General features: G+C 38.7%; 1 protein-coding gene across 1 annotated transcript in view; it reads right to left on the reverse strand.

Annotated features, from left to right (window-relative positions):
* Positions 1–399: 399 nt before the first annotated feature.
* KCNK7 (potassium two pore domain channel subfamily K member 7) overlaps positions 400–25,366 on the reverse strand; it is a 29,920-nt gene continuing 4,953 nt past the window's right edge. Inside the window, exons 2-3 of the mRNA XM_419561.8 lie at positions 6,461–6,856; positions 400–3,300 (exon numbers count right to left, since the gene is read on the reverse strand). Coding sequence (XP_419561.1) covers positions 3,041–3,300; positions 6,461–6,856 — 656 coding nt within the window. The 3' untranslated portion in view covers positions 400–3,040. The remainder of the gene's footprint in view (positions 3,301–6,460; positions 6,857–25,366) is intronic.

Below are 25,366 nucleotides of genomic sequence, written 5' to 3' on the forward strand. Positions count from 1 at the left end.
CAGCTGAAGTCAAGAGGATGGCTAGGTGACAACAAGATGCAGACAACTCTCCATGTAGGTCGTTTACTCACTTCTCTGACTCCCTCTTGCAGCTTCTGTTTAGGCAATGACATTTTGCAACCAATGCTCTCCATGTGAGTTTACATGCACATGCCTCACAGTTTGCTCCTAGTAAAGATAAACATTTAATACCAAGGTTCTTGCACAATAATCTGTTATCTTCTAAACTGGATTCCAGCTTTAACCATTCCGATCTTCTGCGTTGGTTTCACACAAAGATGTAAATCCACTAGGAAATGAAGCTCACTATTTTGATCATTACTAATGATAACAGGCAATGACAGTTTTTCATTCATTTCCTCAAATACTGCAGTTGTTAGTCTATAAAGACAAAGTAAATGTTATGCCACTATTTTTTATTTGCAATAATCAGTCAGCATCTGAAACAAAAACAAACACACTTCGGAATGCTTTTTTTTCTCTATACGAATAACCAATACAGTGCTAAGCTACGATCAACTTCAAGGTTAGGTAGCACACTCTGGCATTAACAGTCTCTCCTTGTGCTGAGGAAGACTAACTAAAGGACACGCAATCTTGACAAATGCAGACAGGCTTTTTGCACAGTATGTGCACGCACACACACTACTAAAGAAGATACTCCTCACTTCATAGTGCAGGCAGCCAAAAGCCATACTTGTTTTAAGTTCAAAAAAACAGAGACTCACCTACATCACAGTATTACTGCTTAGTTTATCGCTTCTGCTTTGAATTCTGTGCTTTCATTTAACGTGTCTATGTTTTGCAACTGTGTACACATTGCAAAATTATTTTGTATATCATTTAGTATATCTGCATATCTTTTACAGCTTAACGTTACACTGAAATTAAAAGAAACCTTAAATTTTAAGGTACTGACAACAATAAAATTTCACTAAAAAAACCCAAACAAAACAGTATCAATATTTCTTGTGGTACAGTATGCTTATTTTTATGCCAGTATTATTTTATGCCATAGTTTCCTATTATTCATTGTATAAAGAGAAACCTAGGAAAACAAAATCTAAAATGTGGTGCCTAAGTTGTTTAAACTCTGGTGATTTATGATATATGTACAGTATATAAATATATTTATGTATATATGTACATATATATTGGTTAACATCTGTTATAAATAGAACTGTGTTAACTTAAGCAGTATAAAAATAGCCTGGGAACATGCAAACACAGTATGCTCTCACCTAATCTATAAAACCCAAAACAACCAAAACCTTTAGCTCTGGTTTTCTACAAATATAAATTGAAGACTTTTAGTTAATTTAGCCATAAAGTAGGTTTTCCAGTAAAGATATAAAATCGGTTTGATGCTAGCTATAATTAAGCTCAAACACAGAATATTTTGGGTTATTTACTTTCAAGTATTTCTCCCATGTGAGCTAATTCTAGACAAGCTGCATTTTTTTTTTCTTTTACAGTAAAATATTCTTCAGCTCTAAACACTACAAGCCAAATTACAGGCAATCTGGCATGCTTGCATTGCAGGGAAAAGGCTCTCCTCTATACTATTCCTATGTGGGAGGTTATCCTAATATGGCTATTTGTGCTCCAGATCTTTTATTTGTTGCAAATCATTATTCCCATTTCGTAGATTCTTAAGGCCAGAAGAGAGTACTGTCACCTCTTAGTCTCATCTCCTGCTCCCTGAAATTCACTTTGAGGTCCCTGCATTCAGCACAGTGACAGGTAGCTGGACTAAAATGCCTCTCCTATTACAGCCAAAGAGGTTCCCGCTTCAGAAGTTGAGTGGGATCTTGACTTTGTAGTGACTTTTCCCAAGGGGAAAAAAATTTGGTTCCATCCGGTTCCATCTGAACCAAATATGACATTTTTCCTGCTTTCTTGCCATATGAAAAACTGAAAAATTGTTTGGAAACATTCCATTCTCCTCCAAAGTGCTCTGAGTACTAGCTAGAAAACCAAATGAAGAAAAAGAGGCTGTGTTCAAAGATGACACTACTTCTATTCCTCCAGATGCCCAACAGCCCGGCACACGCTGGGTTGTACTGTAGATGAAACAGAGTTGAGCCCTTACTCTGCTCATAAGACTTCAACCCTCATCTAGAATACTTCAAGCGTTTGACTATGACAAATTTGGCATATGCTGAATTTCAGTTTCCCTTTTCATTTTGTTCCATTCAGCCAAAAAAAATCATTCAAGAATGATCAATCAATCAAGAAAAACATTCCTACCTATTCCAAAGGGAAGAGGACTTTCCCTTCCCTGTATCCCTATCATCCAGCACTTTTCAACAGCTCTTGCTACCTCTCAGAGTTTACATAAGCATTTTTTACAAAGCAAAACAGCATGGAAGACTCAAGGCACATTCTCTTCAGAACAATATTTTTCCTGCGATTAGGGGACATTTTAAGGAAGTAGGAAATTTGAATGTAAATGGCCTGGGCAGAGGAAGGGATGGAGCCCTGCTTTTTCATTCCTAGAGTTATTGTTTGCACATGCGACTTACTGGGTAATAGAAGGATGAGCTAGATACTCCCTTCCAGCAGGTTTACAGATTCTGCTCTGGAAATGTTTTCCAGATGAAGATACTTGGTGTGTTTGGAATAAATCTGTGACTACCTTTCTGAGATAAAGTACGTATCGCAAAGTTTCAGCCAGCTGTAAGACAGGGCATGCAACCAGATGAGCTGGATTTCAGTGAAGGCCCTGATCTCCTACAGACAGAATGAAGATGCTTGTTCGAGCCTTTCTCTCTGGCGCCTCTGAAAGTCGTATTCCCACCTCTTTATCTCTCAAGCAAAATGGCCTAATGTTCCCAGTCACATCCTACATTTCTTTCCCTATTCCCAGGGTGGCTCCCACACTTTTCCCCAGAAGTCTTTTCTATGTCAGAAGTGATGAATCTTTGTTAAAATAGCACAGTCTTCCAGCTTCAATATTTTCAAGAAAATAAAAGATACATTCTATTTCTTATAGTAAGTAGCATAAATGCACCGAAACAATGTTGTGGATGCCCCTGTATTAATTGTTTAGAGAGCTGTCATTGGAAGTTGGGGACTGGGAAGTCACAAAAGGCTCGTTTGCCTTCTGATCGTCCTTCATGGAGGCTGCTTGGTCTGAGATGGAGGAGAAAGAGAGCTGGTCATGCTCCATTATATGCACGTGGTCCTCTTCCTTGTCCTTCTTCACATAAAACAACTTCCTGAATTTTTTGAGCTCATGGAGTTCACAGAATGTCTCAAGAACCACCAGCATTGCAATGAGGCCCAGCAAGAGGTAACCTGGGTACAAATAAAATAAAAGAGGTTTTTGTTATCAAACTGAGTGGGGCTGGAACACTTTTAACCCCGTATCTTCCTGCTATATATTCTGCCCCTGCCATCTCTGAATATTATGTTAATCTTCTCTATGACCCACTTTGGGCTGTCAAATCCAGCCCCAGCCCTTCTGCATTCTACAGTCAACAAGACTCCACATAATAATTTTTAAAAAGTAACAGTAATGGTTTTGAATCTGTTGCAACTGTACCAGACAAAAGCATGTAAAGGCATTTAATGAATTGGAATCTTCAAGTTTAACACTTACTTAACAAGCTTAGTGATTACACGCTCTCAAAATATTTTTTCCCCTTAGCATCCCTCGGTGTTACACACAGAAGTACAAAATATGGGAGATAATTACAGTTCCTCGTTGTTTGTATCAGTTTAGCAGGACAAATCACTGACGTATCATAAAAACTTTTCAGTTATTTTCCTTTAATACTGTAAGAATATACCTGACACTACAAAATAACTGGAAAAGTCAAAAGCAAAAAATGAAGTACCTAGAAATCTGTGCAAAACCTATAAAAACAAAGTTTAAATTTACTGTAGAATTGCTGCTGGTATTTTTAAAACCTGATAGAATTGCTGTGTCTGATGAAACCTTGAAGACCATTTGCAGCATTTTACTAGCACACAGAAGCTATCCAAACTTGATAATGTTACTTTAATGATATTGCTGATAACTCTGGTTTTGATTTTAAAGGAATTTGTTAACTCTTATTGACTGAGACCTTTAGAATCAGGGTTCTATATGGCTCACTAAGAGCTAACTAAGAGCTCACTAAGCTCTTTTGTCTTCCACTCCAAATATGTAACTAGAATTGGAGGAAAGCCATTAAAACAAGCATTTCTTAATCCCTTCGTTAGATGGGATTCGTGTGAATGCTTCGTTAGATCCTTGCAATTCATCATAACAACGTAACAAGGATCATGACAACTTGAATATTTTATCATTTCAATGAGTAAATCAAGCAGAAGTGTATAATTATTAATAAAACATGCTTATCCAAAGGCTGAATATTAAATGCACTGAAAGATAACACAGATTAATTACTACAATCTACACATGGACAATGCTCTGTTACCAGAAGGCATAAACATTTTACAAGCAGTTGCAGATTATTCACTAAAAATAACATTTCTTTCTCTCTTCCATGAGCACTGTTAAATCAATACTGCAATATCAGGTGCTGATCTAAATCGACACTATAGCTAAAATTTATGAATTGTTTTTATCTCATGAATTCAAATAAGAGGCATGCATTAACACAGGGAGAAAATAACAAAGCTATGCCAATTAAAAGACATCTATAAATCTGCAATGAGAACTTTTAATAATCTCTGAAACACTGTCCAGGTAATCCAACGCTTCATTTAGGACACCTGTATTTTCCCTGGAAAGCCTGTAGTAATCATTAAGGGTTTTCAGTTCTGGAACTCCAGAACTTTCCTTGGAAGAAAATTTAGGTTCAGAAAAAGAAAACATTTTATACATCCTGTTTGGTTCCATGACTTGTTTGCATGAGAGAAGAAAGGCTAATTCAAAAGTTATGACCTTGGATTACTTTGTTTCAACAGATTAGAAGTACATCACTTTGCCTATAAGCTAACTTTTCCCATTTAGAATTTCCTTCTATTTATTTCCTAAGCATTCTAAAGCTTGAAATTGAAAAGTTGTCTCTGTACAGAAAAAGAAAACTTGACTTTTCAGTTAAAAAAAAAGAAAAAAAGAGAATTTCATCCAAATTGTCCTCTTATGGTTTTAAGGTTTCAGAATTTTTACAATATATTTATTATGCATGACTTCCACTATTCACTTGATCATTGAACATCACCAGATTAACTCTGCAGATCAACATAATAATTAAAAGCTACCACTGGTGAGATAAACAGGGTTGGCAAAGGAAAAAATCTGAAATGCCCCAAATGTTGTACTCCAGATGGGACCTCACAAGGGCAGAGTGACAATCACCTCCCTCTCCCTGCTGCTTCCCCCTGTTTTGATGCCGCCCAGGATACTGCTGGCCTTTCAGGCTGCAAGCGCACACTGATGGCTCATGTCTGGCTTTTCATCCACCAGAACCCCCAGGTCCTTCTCCGCAGCACTGCTCTCAATTAGTTCTTCTCCCAGTCTGTACACATACATGGGATTGCCCTGACCCAAGCGCAACATCTCGCACTTGGCTTGTTGAATCTCAATAGGTTCATGTTAAGTTTTGGCTAGTTCAAGGTCTTGCTTCAAGAAATGCAAAACACAAAACCAAACTAATGGACACTTTGACTACATTATGATTATTGGATCATGTACGGGAGTCCAGAACAAGACATGGCAGCCTAAGACATGGACCTGACAGGAATGACTCCTTGTTTTGCCTGCTCAAATCTTTCAATGAGTGCCTCTGCTGTACCAGGACTGTGCAGACTGAAGCCATACCAGAAAATATATTCATTCAGAATGTCAACACACAGATCATTTTCTTGGCTCTACTTTTTCACCTAACCACTGATCACTGTGCCTCTCCTCTGTGTCAGACCTAATTAAGCAGTTATAATTCAACATTCATAGTCTTGCTGTATCATCATTTTAGTCTATTTGTCTCTCTTTGACAGCTGGTATGTCCCAATGCCAGCTTCAGCTACTTTACGTTACAATTGGAGTAAGAAATTTTGCTCTTCTGCCCATTTCCCATTCCTCCTTCATCTCTGTCTGCCTATCATCTCACCTTACATGATGACCTTGGGTTACAAGGATCATTTTCTGACTCTGTGATGCTCTGTGAAATCTTAGCCCTACATGCTCCTATTCATTTTTGTAACAGTAATGTGAACATTTTTTGCAATTATTAATAGGAGAGTAAGTAGATATGTTCTAGCACAATGGAATTTTGTTTTCAGCTTCTCCTTTTTAACTAAGAAACTGACTATTTAAAACACAGGTGCCTACAGTTGCCTTCCGTTGCAACATTGCATAGTTACCTACAACGCTCAGTTTGCAAGCTGACAGCTCACAAAACAATCACCAACCCCGGAAAAGAGACATAATGTCTAATTTTTTTTTTTTTTTTTTTTAATTTTTAATGAAGCGTCTCTTAGGTAACTGTTTAGCTTGAACACTTACATGTAATTCCAATTTTATACAGCTCTCGGAATTTTTGATTGTAGCCTTCTCCTGGCACATAGTCTCCTAGGCCAATGGTGCTCAGGGAAATGAAACAAAAGTAAAAAGACTCCAAAAAATTCCAGTCATCTTCCAGAACAGAAAAAATTGCTGCTGGGATAAAGAAAAAGCATGAGACAGTGATGAACCCAAGGACTACAGCGTGGATGATGGCAACAATCTGCTTGGAGAAGCCCCAGCGAATGTGGAAATAGAGTACAGGCCGCCTGGTGACATAAACAATGATGCGCTGTACCACTGCTGTCAGGAAAAGCAGCGTAAACGGGATCCCAATGACAGAGTAGATGATGCAGAAGGCCTTCCCTCCATCAGATAAAGGCACTGTGTGTCCATAACCTAGAATAAAGCAGAGGGAAAACACAGGATGAGTCAAAGCTGCGACTTCATGTATCCATTTGATATTAGCTATACTGCATGAAATAAAGAATAGTGATGGGATCTGCTGACCTGGCTGAAGCAGGTAAACGGAGTCTAAGTACTGGCAACAAGAAAATAAAAATCCAAAAATATTTTTGTGTTTCAAAATGGTGAAAGTAATTGTATTAATGGTCTTGTTTTTCTTCAAAATGTAACATGTACACAAGAGCAGGAAATCTATAGCAGGAAAACTCTAAATATTGAGGTTTTCCTACTGACCATTTTGCTTAGTTTTACCAAGTGATGCAACAACTTCTACTCACCTTGACAAGAGGGATCATCCATACTTCAGAAAAGTCTTCCTAGATCTACTTAGTTGTAAAACACTCTAAGACTTTCTGTGAAAAACATTTAAATTGGACTTGAAGCATTTAAATCAACACTCCAGACTGTATGCTTCCATACTGCCAAGAACTTATTATTTTAGATAATAAACCATCCAGCATTATAAGCAGAACAAAGACTTTCACAGGAAAACTCAGGGGACCCAACCACTGAGGCTGGATTCCTGCCTTGTCATTTGAGTGCTAGAAATACCACTAGTCATCTGTTTCAAGTGCAGAAATCATAGAATGGCCTGGGTTGAAAAGGACCTCAAAGATCATCTAGTTTCAACTGCCCTGCTATGTGCAGGGTCACCAAACACTAGACCAGGCTGCCCAGAACCACAACCAGCCTGGAATGTATCCAGTTTTTTGTTTGTTTGTTTCACAAGGCAATGATGGCCTATCTCAATTCCACAAACATGTGGTGCAATTACACTTGTACACAGTGCTAGCAACTATGCCGTCCAAAGTGCACTCAGCCTGGTTTTAAGTACAAATCATGGGTATGGAAATGGAAACTCCATCTCTAATAATGTTGGATATCCAACTGGTGTTTTTGACTATGAGTAAGCGCTGAGCTGACATTTTCTTGGACCTCTCCATCAGAACCTCAGGCCTTGCCCCTCAGAGGTATCCCAGGATTCATCATAGCAAATCCCATAACTTCATATGGGAAACTACAATGGCATTTGTTACGTATTTCATTTAACATTTTATCCTACTCATTTTCCAGTGCTATTTTATGATCCAGTTGCCCAGTGGTTCATCCATCCTCACAACCTTGATTTTGTGTCTTTAGTTTCTTTTCTAACTCATTTAGGAACACGTTAATATAAATGAACAGCACTCCTCCCAGAAAAGGCTTTTGAGGAACACCCCTTGTGATAGTTCTCTACCTCAAGAACTAACTATTTGTCTCTAGTGTTTTCTTGTTTGTTTGTTTAATCTTTCTCTTATATCCACAAAAAGTCCACTCTGGTAACTTTGTTTTCCTGACAGTATTTTGTGACAGGCACAAAGTTTGAAAGTATTCTTTCAAAAGATGTGTGTTTGAGTTCATTATAGGGTATGTAATATTGATTCATGTGACACAAATGTGAAAAAGATAATCGCGTTGCTGTATCACATCTGGGTGTCTTCAGTAAAACAAAACTAGTATAACTTGAATAAGATCTAGATCAGACTTCATCTGAACTAACTACCTCATTCTGTACATCCATGCTTAAGAATGAATTAACACCAGTAGGAGAACGGAGAAGGGTTACTGAAAAAAACAAACAAACGTGGGAATAGAAACTGTTTATGAGAAAAAGATAGATAAGAGTGGTTCAGTGCTCAGCTATGTTTAAGATGGAGTCCTGCTATTTATCATAATAAAGTTAAGATGAAGCTTGGCAACTTTATGAATGGTGAGATACTATGAAGCTATAACAAGACAAATAGAACTTAAGCTTGCAGACCTACAATACTCCTTACAACTTCAGGTTCCTATAATTAAATGTACGCTTGAACTGTACAATTCAGCCAAGCCTTCGCTAATTTGAACCCAAATATCCATATCATGCAAAAAAAAAAAAAAAAAAAGAAAAAGAAATCATCCCTGTTGTGTTTGTCAGTTCATTAGGCACTAAGTTGATAGTAATTTAACTCCAGCCATGGTGCTGACCTAGGTAGTAATCAGCTCATTTTTCAGGGAAGAGTGGTTTTGGTACTGTCATCTCTCCTATACTTCTCTCATGACTCCCAAAGGACAAAATTTCCCTCCATGTTCTGTATAGCATATACTCACAAGAAAGCGTTAAATGAAAGCCTTTGCTACAGGAGAGCTTGCAACAAGATTTGGTTGAGTTGGGTGCTCAGACTAGCCTGTCAGGCTAACCCTTACCATAATTTTCTCAGTTAATAGAATTAGTTGAGATGCCTGAAGCAGATGCTGCATTCTGAGATGTGCTCTGCCATTCTAGTGAGGTTGCCACATCACATAAGCATTAAAGAGGACTGTGTGTGTGCTCCTCAGCAGCTAACAGTTACAGGAAGTATAATATTGAATGTTCACAGTTGAAGACCAAGGTGCTCCACTCGGCCAACAATAGCATGACAGCTTCCAACAGAAACAGAAGAGTGATCATCATTTGCTTGCTACTCAGGATCCAAAGTCATTGGTTGGGAATAATTGTATTGAAAAGCTTGAGCTAAAACAGTCACAATTTACAATACTATGGAAAGTAGGAAGAAAAATGACCCACATTTTCTCCTAGTATGAAACAGCTTATGTGACTTATTCCTAGCAATGCCTATACACTTCAGTCAAACATATGCAGTAGTCATTAAATAAACAACACAGCAATGTCATATATTAAACCACAATAATATTACAGATCCAAGGCAGTAGATGCTCTATGTCTGCTTTTAGCCATTTCTGCATCTTTTTGTTGCTTGTTGCACTGTTACTTCTTCAGGGAAACGGCTTTCTATGATCCTTCTATAAAATTCATAGCACGCACTGGTTCTACACAGGTAATAAAACATATGCTCATTTGCCTTTTCAGCAAAAACTACAATGTTCAGAAGCCTTAACAATTGCAATCCTAAAACATTACTTTTGTTATGAGAACAGGAACCTCACAAAGACGGTATTACTTATATTCTCTTTATTAAACTAAAGATATTTAATCTATCAGAGAGGAGTTAGATGATATGGGGGACTGGAATTAACCTGCCCACATAGCATCTCTGAGAACTGGTACACCAATTATCAAGACAGAGTCTAAGATTTACAATGGGCTATATTTTCTTATGTATAATCTGAACATCAGACCACAATCACTTCTTTAAAATCATTGATCTTTGAAAAACTAAACTTTCAGAAAAGCTGCCAAAACACAGAAGCAAAGTGACACTGAGTTTAAAGAATACTATTTATACCTAACTCTTTCTATTGACTATTCATAAGTTAGAGGTACCACTCCTTCAAGAAAACTCTGACAGAAATGCATACAAGACCAGCAGTATTTACCATATTAAATAAGATCAACACTCCATCTAGTTCAGCATCCTAACATGGACTTTCATTTGATTGTTCATACAAAAAGCAAAACCTCTCAAGATGTGAATGTCTGGTTTTCAGTTATGTCTATGTATGGGAATTTTTTTCCTTAAAAGATTTTATCAGTCTTATGACTTGGAGAACTTCAGTTGTTAAATATACAAAATATCTCTACCTGTTGGGATGTAGTTTTGAATGTCCCTCTATTCTACAAAATTGCTTATTTTAAAAAATAATTTAATATGCTTTAACCTTTTTATATTGTCTTTGTTGCAGAGAGTCATACAGGTCAACTATGTGCTCAATAAAATATTTACTTTTCCATATGCTATCTTCCAAATCAGACTTTTGTTATTGAATCTTTCTAAAAGGACTTGGTCATGACATTTCTGTACTTTTCATTGGTTTGTACCTTTTATTTATTTTCATCTTCAACCTTCCCTGTATCTAATTGTTCCTGTACATCATTTTGCAGAGAAATACTCAGAATTGATCAATGCATTCCAGGGAAGAGATATCTTCTCCGTTTTGGTATATCACCATACTTTGTTTTTCAGTCTCTAAAAAGCTTACAACAATGCTTACAATACAACAATAGTTCAGTGGAGTTCCTCCACACAGAGTCCCCAGAGGTTTTGCGCTGTTTCTGCCAGGTGCTCTTCCTCTTCCATTCCCATGTTTTGCCAAACCACTGCTCCTTCAGATTCCCCTAACTCAAGGTGATCTGTTGCTACACTGAGCTACTCAGGGTGGGAAGGGAGGTACTCTCAGTGTCCTCCCCAGATACATTCATCCAGCTGGCGGAGCAGCCAAATCAAATATGGTGGCACACTACACATATGCACATCCTTTTGCTGGTTTGAGTCAGCACCCCTGAGGAGGAGTCAGCCCTTTCAAGTCTGCTCATAATCTCAAAACACCCCAACAGATGGAGGGAATTATGTGCTACGTTTTAAAGCTATGCAGAAGTCCTTCACTCAACCCAAGCATAATATGACTCACTGAAATACGATGAAGGCCAATGATAACATTTACATAGATTTTACACAGTTCTTTTTATAAATCTTTCAAATTTTCTATGAGTTTAAATACTGAAATACATCCTTTGTAAATGGCCTATAATCCTCTTAGCTAAAAGGGAAATGCCAGTTGATGGTAGAGCTATGTGGTAGAGAGATCACAAAGAAGTTTCGATTACTTTTTCTATTGCAAGGAGAAATAAAACAGTAACCAAAGCGATCAGAAACCTGCCTAACGAAATTCATATCAACAACAACATGATGAAAGTTGCTGGTTAGGAAGTTTATGTGAAGTCAAGCAGTTGACTGGGCCACAAATTAGCAGACAACAGTCACCTACTACACAGAATGAAAGAAATTCCAAAAAAAACCCACTATATTATGCAGTATATCTATACATGACAAACCATCTACTCAGACTCCAATTATCTTCTGGGAAAGGTATTTTGCCTTTTCTACTTCTACCAGCTATGCATTGGGAAAAACAAGTGAACAACTTTGGGGAGGACTACATAGGCAGGTAGTTAACAACTTCTTAGCACACCATCAGATGTAAATTGAAGGACTGGAAAAAAATAGGTGAAAACTGGTCCATAGCTAAAAAAAGTGCAAATCAGAACTGCTGTGCTACTACTAGAAAGGACTTTTCAGAACTTTCACTCAGAAGTTTGAGACACATCAAAACAACTAAAATAAGACATTTAAAAGTTGTTTGCAAAAAAAGCAGGAGCAAAAATTCAAGAGGTCACCAATAGAGTTTCATTAAACAAGTCTGAGAATTCTGATTTCCAGCTGGACTGAAAGAAGGAGAAAAAAAAATCCCTTTTATGGTGGGCATTTTTAAACAAAGGAAATCCATTTGCATCACATTTTTGCTGCCTCCTCAGTTGAGCCATTAATGGGACTGGTTATGTGTGCACCGGGAGGAGGAAAACATGCTGTAAACTGAACTGATTAAGTGATCTGGGTCAAAAAAATGAGGGAAAGTGAGGAGGTAATTTGTCTGAAACTTAGTTCATTTCACTAATTAAAGCTTATGGTGCAGTCCTCAAACAGCTGCAGTAGCCTAATTAGGAAAGCGACGAAGGGAGTGGCAGAAACCGCTTAAGCCAGTTTTGCCATAAAGGAAATCATTAAGCCTACACTCACACAGCAGCATTAAGGGTGATTTAAAACTCCAGCTGAAGTGATTTGATTTAGTGCTGCTCCAGCTCCCTCCAATGATACATCCCTCCAATGTCACTAGAGTAAAAGCGGTAAAAAAAATATTTAAACGATTAAATTAATCATATGAATTACATCTTTCCCATAACGATTTTTCACCTCATTGCTTCTCAGAATAGAGAATTCTGTTTTGCCAATTGCTAGATACAATTTCAGTGTGAAATTACAGGGGCTTCTTCCAAAGCAAAGAGACTGCAACATACTGACTTGTATCTATCTACTGACCAACTACACAGCTTCAGTTCCTTCTGAAACCATCTTCTACTGCAGTTGGTCATCAGTGCCAAAGACCATTAATTCCTCAGAACCACCATCCTGCCAGCTAAGTCTGGAGTTAGCTCAGAAAGAACTGGTTCATATAACGAGCTCATCAACATTACCTGCTGCACCAAGAAAGGTGGAAATGGCATTGAACACAGTTTTGTAATAAGATTGTGTAAGTCATCTGCATGGCTGTCAGGATCATCCGAGTCAAAGGTATCAACCCAATGACATGGATATAATGGCACTTATGTTTAAAGGTGGCTTCAAAACTGATTTCTACCAGAACAGCTGCACATCAAAGCACGTATATCTTGCAAAGCATATAAAGGTTACCAAATCTGTTCTTACACGGGAAGGAATATTTCACCTGTTCGAAGAAAGAAATAGATCTAGAAACTCTGCCCGCAGATTGTGGGAAGAGGGGATGCTAATGAATAAAACTGTGGAAAATGTCTGAAGGAGAGCAAGTAATATTCCCTGTACCTAGGCAAATACACTGATGTGTAAAACGTTTGCTTTATGATCTTACATTTGGTATTCTTTGAACCGCCAAAGGATTTGTATCACTGCTGGCAAAAAAACACTCCTGTTTAATTCCTGTCCTGACCAACATGCCATGGGTCAGTCTAAATACAGTCTGTGACCTACTGACACATAACACACTCCGTTTCAGAAAGCACAGCAATCCTATGTGAATAGTTTAGTCTGCATGAGGTCTTACTGAGCTTGATCTTTGCACAGGATAATGCTTCTGTTGGGAAATTACCTAAATGAAATAAATAAATACTTAGCAGCAAAAGCTTACATTAAAATTTAGTCAGCTTTTTAAAAATAATTTGTGAATAGTTATATTTTTAAATGCATGTTATAAGCACTTATAACTCAAGATACGAATAACTATTTAAAATAAAACCTATTACCTCACTAGAAACGCAGTGGAAAAGGAAAAGGAATGATTATACTGAGCATCGTGAGGCAGTCTGTACGCTACCAGCATCATCACTATTTAACCTACCTCCCCCCTTTTTTTTTTCCTCCATTTTTAAAATAGCAATCATCAATGAGAAAAATACTTAAAGAGCAATTTTGAAAAATAAAAGAAACATAATAATGGAGATCATCATTAAATGGGGCAGTATGGAAGTGAAAAACAGCATGTGCACGTTACAATTCCCTTTTGGAGAAAAACTTCTAAGCTCCCGGTCTCAAAATCAGCCTCACATTTTCTTTTCATATATTCTCACAGAATCAGAATCAAAGGTTGTGGTTGGAGGGGACCTCTGGGTCCATCTGCTCCAACAGAGTCTGGCCACTCTGTCCACTTAGCACTCTCTCTTCATGTATTTATAGCCACTGATAACATCTCCCTAAGCGTCCTCTTCTCCAGGCTAAACAGCCCCAGACTTTCTTGGTGGGAGGGGGATGCTGACGTCCCGTCATCATTTTTGTGGTCCCATGTCTCTCATATGCTGGGGAGCCCTGAACAGAACACAAAACTCCAACTGTGGTCTCACCAGTGCTCAGCATTGGGGAAGGATCACCTCCCTCCACCTGCTGGCAACACTCCTCACGCAGCCCAAGACACCATTAGCCTTTATGATATTAAGGCTGCCCTACATCTTTCTACATACCATGAAATACTCCAGGTGGGAAACCAAGATTGTGGCATGTGCATGTCTTTCCAAGTCCTTTTATTTTCTTTCCTATATCAATTATGCATCAAGAGGAACCGTGCCACCGTAAACATTCAGAACAAATAACAATAAAAACACAAAAATCCTTTTATTTCTGTCTCCAAACTCTGACATGCTTTCGTATGGATTATTATTAATCTTTTCTCTCAAGTAGAGATGAAAATTTAAACATGTTTATACAAACTAGGGAAAAAAAAAAACATTACTGAAGATAGATGAAAAATAGCTTTGCAGTGCTCCACCCATGAGTTAGCTGTTAGCTATTATCTCCTTCCATAAATACTAATACAAGCCTGTACGTTAAAAACGTTTCTTTCAATTAAATACAAGTGACATAATATTAAGCAGTACAACTACCCTGTTACCACTTCAGTCACCAAGAGAAAAGCTGCAGCCAGTGCAGGGGGCCCCTTGGAAATTATATATTCGGAATGGTAATTTTCTATTTAAATTTTGACAACTTTGATACCCACAGAGGCAGTAGGAGAAATAACAAGATGTCATGAGAAAGGAAATCTTTTGTTTCACTTGTTGACAAAACTAGTCCTTTAAAATAAGAAAACAGCTTGGTTGTGCAACACGAGCTGAGATCTTACTTTAAATTTTTCATCTAAATTTTACAAAAAAAAAATCCAAAACAAAACAACATCTGATCATACTATTTAAAGCATCAAGTATATGCCAACTCCTGTCCAGAACGAATTGCATTAACTATAGGAATGTCAAGTATAGCAATATGGAAAGAAATGTGGAACAAAGGTAAGAGTTGCATAGCCACTTTGTTTGCATTAGCACAGTAGATGTGGATCTGCACAGCAGAACAATTGATTGCATGGGCCTAAGGTCATTACATTTGGGCATGTGGGAGTTTAGCTTCAGATCTGCCTTACTTTTTTTGCGGAGACTGGATACCCATTTTAGTAGTTGAAGTGCACTTCACAGCTCTCCAACGTTGCTTCCTTCAGCTTTGATCCACTGAAGAGGAATCCAGTTTGCATGCTCCAAGGCCAGTCCATGGCACATACCAGCAGTGGGAACGATCTGGAGACTTGGTTCAGCAGCACACTCCTGATCTGAACCAAAGCACCACTGCTGGTATACCCACACTGGGCCAAGTAATCCAGTAGCCTTCAAAGTCTGAAAATGAATTTAACAGTACTACTGCAGCATCACCTCCTGCACTCCCATTCAGCAGGCTCCTGCCAGAGCAGTTTAAAAATGAAGTACCTTGTATGAGAAATGCTTCCTTTTCTCTGATGGGCTACAGTTTTTGTAGGAAATACCTTCACTTATAAATAGTTTCTCAATTGCCATGATGACTCATAGAGATGGAAGATGAGCGATGACAGCACTAATGCTCCATGGGGCTACCTGAACCACAGGTCACTCAAGAACATACAAGGACACTCCATAATTTGGAAGGAAGGTAGACATAACTAGGCCAATCCAAACAAATACTAATACTTCCTTAATTCTAGACTAATTCTACACTTTTTCCCACCACATGATTCACTCCATGTCTCACCATGCGAACCAATGGAAGGATTACAGCTGGATGGGCATTCTGAATGGGTAGTAACATTTTGATCATTTACTGTGACTACTGTTTTAGTCAGTTATCACCTATAGTTTTGATTTAATGTAGTGGAAAATGTTACCATCACTGCTGTACAGTTATAATGATGAACTAGTCACACACCAGTGGCTACAAGGAAGTGCTCAGCACAATGCTACACAGGAAAATGAGTTCTGCTAGAGCCATGCAAATGGCAGTTCCACTAAACAGCCAAACACAGCCAAAAAAGCAAGTACAGAAATTAGTAAGTCCCTTCCACATCCCAGATGATTATTGGTGCGTGGTTGGTGAAGTAACGTCTCTTCTCAATTACAGGGTTAGAGAGAAACACAACTCAAAAGGTAATAACTTTAAGTGAAAAATAAGGGCATTCTTCCACGTCACAGCCTGACACTGGATCTCCCTAATCCTGCCTGGATACATTACATCTGAGTAAAGCACTCATCAGCAGCCCAAGAGGACTTTCTCAAACAGTCTAAACAAAAGTAGATTGCTTGCCCCTACAAAAGGGCCTACCATGTGAAACAAAGGTGGCACAACTCCAGGTGAGGCACATGCTTCACTTTCAGGGCTATTAAACGTGGCATTAGAAAGGACACATACTCCGTAGGAAAAGCTTGAGTACTCCAGGCACTCAGCTGCTAGAGCTTTCCCATTTGCCATGTGTGAACACAAAACCAGATTTTTTAAAACCTTACCGTAAGCTACCCAGTTCCTACGAAACCATTAATTGTGAAAATTCTGTAATAGCATGCTAAACTTTGAGCCCAGAGTGAGGTTTGTGGGGGCTGGACAGAGTCCTGATAGCTTCAACCACGTTTTGTGAAGAGATGTGCCTTTAAGGACTTCCTGGTCTCCGTGTACACAGCTTTACACAGCGCTCAAGACAGGAGCAAAGACTAGATATGTGAGCATATTCAGCAGACAAGTCTGCTAAATTGATGCGTCAAAGCATTCAGACTTCAATTCTACCACAGATGACAGTCAGAAGATATGCAGGCATTGCTGCATTTGCTAGTTAAAAACAACAGCAGCAAAACTTACAAAGGTTGTTTTAAAACCTGGAGTTTGTACACTGGGATTTGGTTCCTCTTAGTGTTCTTCTGGATTTAAGACTCTGTAAGGGTTAAAATGCAATCAAACCAGAATGCTTTTGGTGTTGGCCTTCCCTCTACCTCTCAGTAACAGCACATTGCTAGAAATACTTATCCAAAACAAGAGCATCACAGTTTTAGAAGTGCTGCTAGCAGTCATTTAGCGTAAGTAATGCAACATGCATCTTGTATCAAGAGTTTCCCTGAAACCTCAGCTTCATTTTTCAATGTGGGGGGAAGAGAAATATGAAAATGACAAAAGTCTGCTGAATAAAAGATAAACCCAACAGGTCAAAAGCAAGATTAGACTTCCTGAGGGCACCTCAGAGAATTCAGCAATGAAAATTCCAATTATTGTTTCATTAGCTTACCTGCCTGCTAGGCAACAGATGGTCAAAAAATCCGTACCAAAGTGCCCCCTCCCGCACACCACACTGCTTTATTATGAATGTTTCCTGATAGAAAAGACTCTGCCTCGGAAACTAAAATTTGATAGAAGAGAAATGTGAATGGATTTTACTAAGGCACATCTACTTGTAGTCCTGCGAACATTAGAAAATAAGGCAAGGTTTTGCACTTATCTTTTGTTAAGGGTTTGTGCTCTGTTAGGTTTAGCAACACTGCTACAATCACGGATTTTAAAAGCAACTGATTACCAAGATTAAAACAAGCAATCAGAGAAACAGGTTTGTTAAAAATCTTCTTAAGAACTTCAACATCAATTCCAAGGTATTGAAAAAGGTACAAACCTTTCTGCAGTTCTTCCTGGGAGTCACAGCCCAAAACGTTCAGTGTGGAGGGAAAATAAATAAATCTTAACATGGAAAATGCTTTGGCAGAACAGAGAATGTGACGTTACTGAACAGATTTAGTCACTACTTTGGACACGGCAGTGATCTTCTCATTTTGTATGCTAATTTGGCAAAATCATCATGATACTTTCGCCTTGACTACAGCATAAGTGACACATCTTGAACAGCAGTAATACTTCCAGATTTCATCTGTAGATATGGCAGTCCGCGACAATGACACCTACATGAAAATTCATTTTAGTAGCTTAGGAACACACCCAGCATTTAAATGGCAGTGAACCTGTGAAGATACACACATTCTGAAGAGACTAGCAGAAGATGGAAATGCTTCTGTCTCGGAAAAGGTCTGGAACCATGGTTTCATTTCATGCTGCAATTTTCTCTTTCCCCGCCTCCTCTAATTTTTCCGAAACGGGATTTAAAATTCTATCAACTACTTCAGTCTTCCAACACTTGAAAGACCTTGTTTATGCACGGTATACTACAGGGATGTGCCAGCTGCCACTGCTGAGCCCAGCACCTGTGCAGTACAGTAGTCAGCTTGAAAAGAACGAGTCCAGTGCTGCTTACTGGGAAGAGGCTTCTAAAAATTGATAATGAGCACCTGGTACCATCCCGAATGTATCTTGGGAGGTGTCAAAAGCTTTGAATGTGTTGCAGTGGAACTTATTGCAGTACTTTCATCACATCTAATTAGTGAAGAATACCTACCTAGCCTTGCTAAGTTATCATTTCTTGCACCGAAATGAGCCACAGTTGTTCTTCCTATCATCTGGGAATAAAAAGAAACAACCAGCTGCATATTAGTATGCTTCCCACCTCTACTCTGGAACAAAAATTGCTTTATTGCACCATCAGGAAGAACAGAGAATGAAAACAGTGAATGAAACTGGTATTGTGAGCAGTAAAGAATTATCATGCAGCAATAAAAATTAAGCAATTTCATGCTGGGAAGTTGAAAACAAATCCGTAAGCAGCATATTTCCATTAAAATGCAACCTCACACAGAAGAAAGTGTTATCTACTGAATACAATGGGGAATAGGAATTTACACTTCCAATCTTGCAGCTTATTTGATACTTGGAACTCAGGGAAATGACTAGCATCAGCTCCCTCATTTGGCAGAGGAAGATGCACTACCTACATATCTTCACAAGACGCCTCGAGATTTCAAACTCAAACCAATCAGATGTGATAATGCATGTGCATGTAAATAAATCCTCTCTCTACCTACAGTTTCAACAGCTATTTCTTAGAAATATGAAGAATTCAGAAACACACAGAGCAAAAAAAGAAGCAAGTCAACACAAGCAGCAGCAATCAGTGAATCAACTGACCAAAATATGGAGAACTAAACTGCATCAGTCTCCACTTTCATGGAAGGTATATTCCATCTGGAATATTTATTTCTAACTTTAAGTTAACACTTATCGCTTCTAAAATGAAAACATACAGTTTACAAAGGGGCCAAAGTGAAATATTTCTCAGATGAAATGGCTTATTTTAAATCACAGTTCTTAATATGATGTTTGATGGTACTCTCTGCTCTCTGTATATAGTCTAGCTGGATATACTCACCATTTTATGCTCAAAACAGCACATTAATTTCCAAGGCCAACTGGGGAGAATACTTTAGCTGTCGTGAGAGCAAAGCTACTGAACTGTAAGCAAATTTTACAGATGCTGAATACTGAACCATTCACACGTTTAGAACAGCACATAATAGCAAACACCAACTGCAGGAACCATAAATTCAATTAGTCACACTGGAATTGGGATAGCCAGGGTAATCACATCTGTGTATGTGCTACCAACAAGTAAGAGGAAAGGAAAAGGAAAGAATAGCACTGTAATTGTACATACTATGATGAAGCGGCATAGATAGCTTTGTTCAACTAGAAATTATTTAGAAATAAATAGCAACATAGCGTTTAGAAAGGCAAACTACAGATACAAGACATTTGGACAACAATATATAGATACAAACAGAGCAACTTCAGTGTTGCACGGCATCAAACACCGTACTGCCTGTTCAGACTAATGGTGATTTATTTTAAAATGATGTTTCTTTGGTTTGCTAGAAAAATACCTCCTGGTCAGATATTTGATGTCTTTTCAAATTCTTGCAACTATAGTAACAGACTTCAGATCTCGTTTCCTTAAGTTCCAGTACCTTAAAGTTGTATATGCATGTGAATCTGCCCAGGAACCACCTAATCCCCTTCTATCAGTGCATTTGCAAACAGCCAACAAGAAAAAGGCTAGACTGATGCAACCCATGACTAAGGGAAGTGGGATGCTGTAAGCAGGACCTCTCAGACCTCTGTACACTGTGGGGAGGAGAAGGTGATAAACTGGCTAGTAATCCCAAAACAAAGGCCTAGCACTGAAGAGCCTGCAAGAGCAGCAATATGTAAATTGACAGACTGCACATCTTAACAAGGGAAGTATTTCTTTGCGAGCATCTGGCCCCAGGAACACATCCAGTTTCTTGTAATAGTGATCAGAATTTATAAACAGTAACTAAACAGGACAGTATGACTGCATTAGTTCCTTATTAGTTTCAAATATGATTAAATTTATCATATCATACTAATTATCTAGTGGGGAAAAAATACAGCTCCCCTCAAGATGCATGCATCTGAGGCACAGCAGATAGATTCCTATCAGGGTGTAGAAATACTTCAGTGATGGCACCTGTTTTAACGAAGAGAGAAGCCCTGTTAAATTCTTTCAGTTTTGCTAGCTGTCATTTTAATCTTGCTTGAAATAATGCTTCTTTACAAGGGGCAGTCAGCAACTGTCAGATGCATCATCAGTACAGGAAACATGTTCTTAGGTTGCCAGCCCCTTTCTTACATCTGTTGTCAATTTGGCTGCGCACTTTGGATTCTTTCCATGCTTTCACCAAATTGTTACATGAGGCATCTGATTTAATCTAAGACATCTTGCTGAGAAAGAAAATCTTTTCCCTTCGTGGGTCTGCCCCTGTTGCAGCAGTTGTAGCTTATCTAAACGCAGCAACTCAGAGCAAACTAATCCTGCAGAAAGTGCTTACTTTTTTTTCCTAGGACGATAAGCTGACTCGGCTAACTGTTGTGGTCCAGGAAGCAATAGACCTAGCACAGGGAATAAGGCAGGGCCATAGGGTGGCAGACAGGAGTCCAAGCTGTGCTCCTTCCAGTAGCAGAGCTGTTACGCAGCTCAGCACATTTGATTTTATTTCACCCTCTTAAGGGATGAGTCCAGGCACAACTAAGCTGGTATCTCAATGACTCTTAGAACAGTCCAGAACAACACCTGAGAAGCATTCAGTCACTGAACTGGGCCTGGTGTCACCTTTTTGGTTTGGGCTGGTGGCCGGTGTTCCAGACTTGGCAGAGACTGGAGCCAACTACAATTCCAAATAGAGGCCAGGGGAGACCATCCCTCCCCTCTTTGCGTTGATGCTACAAATAAGGGCTGTGTGGTGGGGAGGCTGGCCCGCTCTCTTTTGCTGCTGCGGCCTTTCTCAGTTCTAGGCCAGGTGGAGCACACGGTGGCAGGCCAGGCACTGCAGCTGGTGATCTTTCTGTCTGCCTTTATTTTCCTTTCTCCTTTTCCTCTCTTTCAAAAAAATTGAGAAGTAATGCAAGGCTTATTTGAATTTCCTATCAAATCCAACAGCTTAGGTAGACAGAATTGTGGGAAGGCCAACGCATGTAGGATACCTGTTTCGTAGAAGTCTCCTATTAAAGTCCATCTTTTTTCCTCTTATATATGGACCTTGAATGCTGTTTTTCCTTAATCTAACCAGGAGGATTAGTGAATCTGCTCACTCCTCCCTCCCTTCACAGACAGGACGTGACACATCCTGAGCAAACACTTTGCTATGTATAAGGACAGGCAACCAGCACACTAAAGCTGAGCAAACTCTACCTTCTTTCCACAAAGGCTATTCATGCATCTGGTAAGTTATCTGGGCTGTATTAACTGATAACAGCCTCGTTATCTGCACTGAGTACACAACGGTACAACCTCCTAGCTGGGAGTGGCAATACTTCTGCAGTCTCCACTGAAAAAAAAGATACAGAAGTATGTATTACAGACTGATATGGAGTTTCTAAATCCTTGTTCAAGTAGCTGCAGTTTTCACTAATACTACTAAACAGGAAAAGCATAACTGACAAAAACAAAACAAACAAAAACAATAACAACAATAACAAAAAACCCCACAACTGTCCAAAGCAAGAAAATGACATCATGAGGAAGTGCATCTGCAAGATGGAAAAAGATCAGGTTACTGCAAAGGAACGCGGCCCGGGAGCAGAGAACTGCAAGGCAGGATTCACATGCTCCTATCCCTATCACTCCTACACAATCTTTCACAAATGTCTTTTTGCCTTAGTTCATCCTTTTGCAGAATGCATATAGAAGTGCCACTCAGTATGCTTCAGTATCTACTGATAAAAGATGATTCAGAAACATCAGATTATCACCCTCTCCCTCATGACATCTAAGAACGTGGCATAATGCAAGGCTAAAATCTGGAACTCAAACATCTGCTTATGATGTTAAGAGAGTTCCTAGTTTTGGTTGAGATTGATTACTAATAATAACTTCTAGTGTGAATGACATTTTCCACTAAGCAGCATGCAAAACTGTCAGATGGCAATTACCCCAGAAAGCTTGACCCGAACACGTAATTGGCTTCAATTAGTACAAACAGCTGCACCAAAAGGTCTGACTAAGAGATTTTTGCACTATAGATAGGCGGAATATAAATAAATAACTCCATAACGAAATAAGGCAGGAACTTGCCCTATCCTCAGATTTTCTCTTTTCTTATCAACATGAATTGCTGATTCACAGAACGCAACATCAGACGTTTCTGCACGTTGTTTGTTTCCCTAATGGGAGTTGCAGAAATGGACTACAAGACTGGTTGGGGGCGAGGATTTCTCAAAAGACGTTGTTTACCTCACCTGTGTGCATCAGGATCTCTTACATAACAGAGCTTCATTACCAAATGCTATCCATCCAGTTGATTGACAGCATTTTGCATTCCTTTCTGTGCATCATTCTAACACTTCTCTGTAGCGACATCTTTCAAAGAGTAACAACACATCTTTGAATCTTAGCCATCTTGGAATACTGATACAGTACTATAGCAAAGTTAGAGTATGACCATGAGAATATGTTACAAGACATGCTGCAAACTATTTAAAATTTAATTGCCCATAAGTAGATCGTGCAGCCTAAAGCTTCCAAAATTCTAGGAGAAATGGTAGTTCTCCCATTTGACTCAGTTTGCTCATTTGCTGTAGGCTTCAACAGAAGAAAACCTATCCCTTTCTTGTACAATACATGGTTGGTTAACAGCTACTTAAATAATACAGAGAGTAGAGATCTCATAGCCCTTTCATGTTAATGTTCAATACTACAAGAAACCTTCATGGCTTTTCTCGGCCTTTTATGAAGTTACACATAAAGGTTTGCAAACACAGTTGTTGTTTTCCACTACTTTCTTTAAAGCCATGACCCCTACGAACTCAGCCTACTACTACAGAACAGGCAAAATTATAATATTAGCCTTGCCTTTGCATTTGGTGGCTCTGAAGGAACAAAACCCTTTTCAAATTATATAATCAACAAAGGAAAGCACCCACTCTAGCCTGCCTCTGGACTTTGGCTCTACTGCAATGTTATGTCACTATGTACTGTATGTTGCAATGTCTGAACCTGGCAATCATATTTTAAAATGTGTTCACAATGTTCCTTGTAGGTTTAAAATAACAAAGTAAAAGTCCAACCATCATGTAATTCAGCATCAATTCAGCACTGCTATCGTCTGAAGTCTTCTATCCCTTTTTCATCCTCTTGCTGAGAAATCATCTTGTATTTTAAACCAATTACAGTAGGTATCTAACACTTGTATGTAACAAAAAGGAAGAAGAACTTTGTAAAACAGTAAATTTGACAATCACTGCTTCCTTTTTCCTCGACACAGGCAACTTTTGCCCTGCAATTCTGCACCTCACTTAGCTTCAGGACACTCATGAGACACATTTAGGCACATGACATTGGAAAGGAAGATGCAATAGCAGACATGCACTTGTGCCAGAATTCCCACAGGCTTAGCAATTGGGAAGTTATCTGCAGATCAAACTATTTTCTCTCTCAAAGGTATGAAAGACAAACCCTGTGCTCATGCTTTTACCCTCACTGCATGTTTCTGTAAGAAAAACCTGGCATACAGCTTCTACCAACACTGCAGGAAATATTTAAGCTGAATCAGATGTGTAGCTTTTTATTTTAATGGCATACCATCACATCAATACCAAGTACAGGCAGTTCCTTTATGGTAAACACTGAAAAATATTCAACATCTAAATAAAATATCTTTGTATTGATTTGAGAAAAGGACTCCCTTTCTACTCATCTCAGTGTAACAGTCAGCAATGCCACATAGCTGGTACAACAAAGAAACAAAGTCCCAAAATATAAGTGCTTGCTGATGTTAATTTTCACTTATAAAAGTCAGAATCCTGAAGCTACGTTCATCTGTTCTTAGGATTAAGTTTCTGCTTACAAAAAAACAAATAATTAGTGACTTTTTCATTGTACAACATATTACTCAACCCTGTCATTTCAGTACTTCTTTTCCCTGGAAATAAGACATACTCTTAGATTCTTAGAAATGGTGAAAATTTTATGAAAGAATTTATAATTACTTAACTGATTTGATTAAAATACTATTTAAATAACTGAAAGACATGGAAGCAAGTACTCAGGTACTACACGTAGGATGAAATCTCAGAAGTACATTTTAGCCTTTTCCTTTTGGTTTCTGAGGTTATTTTTAACACTTTCAGAAAATACATTCTAAGTGCAGAACATGAAATACAAATGAGGAGCAAGAGATGACAACATCCCATTCTCAGTGCATTAGTTCTCTCAAAAGCTTCTCTCAATGGTGTAGAACTCTGCTTGAAAACATTCTGCACATAAGCTGCTCTAAGTTTTTGCTCTGTGGTAGAGGACAGTAAAAGGATGCACGAAGTCACTACTCTTGGTTAGCTTAACATCAGCCCAGACTCAGGATTTTAAAGAGAAAGACAAGGAAGCTGCTATTAAAGTTTCTGCTGGAACACAGCATGCAACTTCAGTGGAGGACGTCACCCTGCTTCTCTCACACTGAACAGAGTGGTGTGGAGACTACTGGGTTGGTTTGTTCTGCTGGTGAAACCTGTTTCCCAGCCCAGCCTCACCCCTCTGCTGCTGTCAGGAAGCACTACTTAAGCACTCTCATCGCTTCCGCATCTGTATTCCTCTGAAGCCTCAGAGGTACCGCGATACTTTCTGAAACTTCTTAAGCATCAACTGAGAGCACAG

The sequence above is a fragment of the Gallus gallus genome, chromosome 3 (genome assembly GCF_016699485.2).
Source record: "Gallus gallus isolate bGalGal1 chromosome 3, bGalGal1.mat.broiler.GRCg7b, whole genome shotgun sequence".
In the NCBI taxonomy this organism is placed as follows: Eukaryota; Metazoa; Chordata; class Aves; order Galliformes; family Phasianidae; genus Gallus; species Gallus gallus.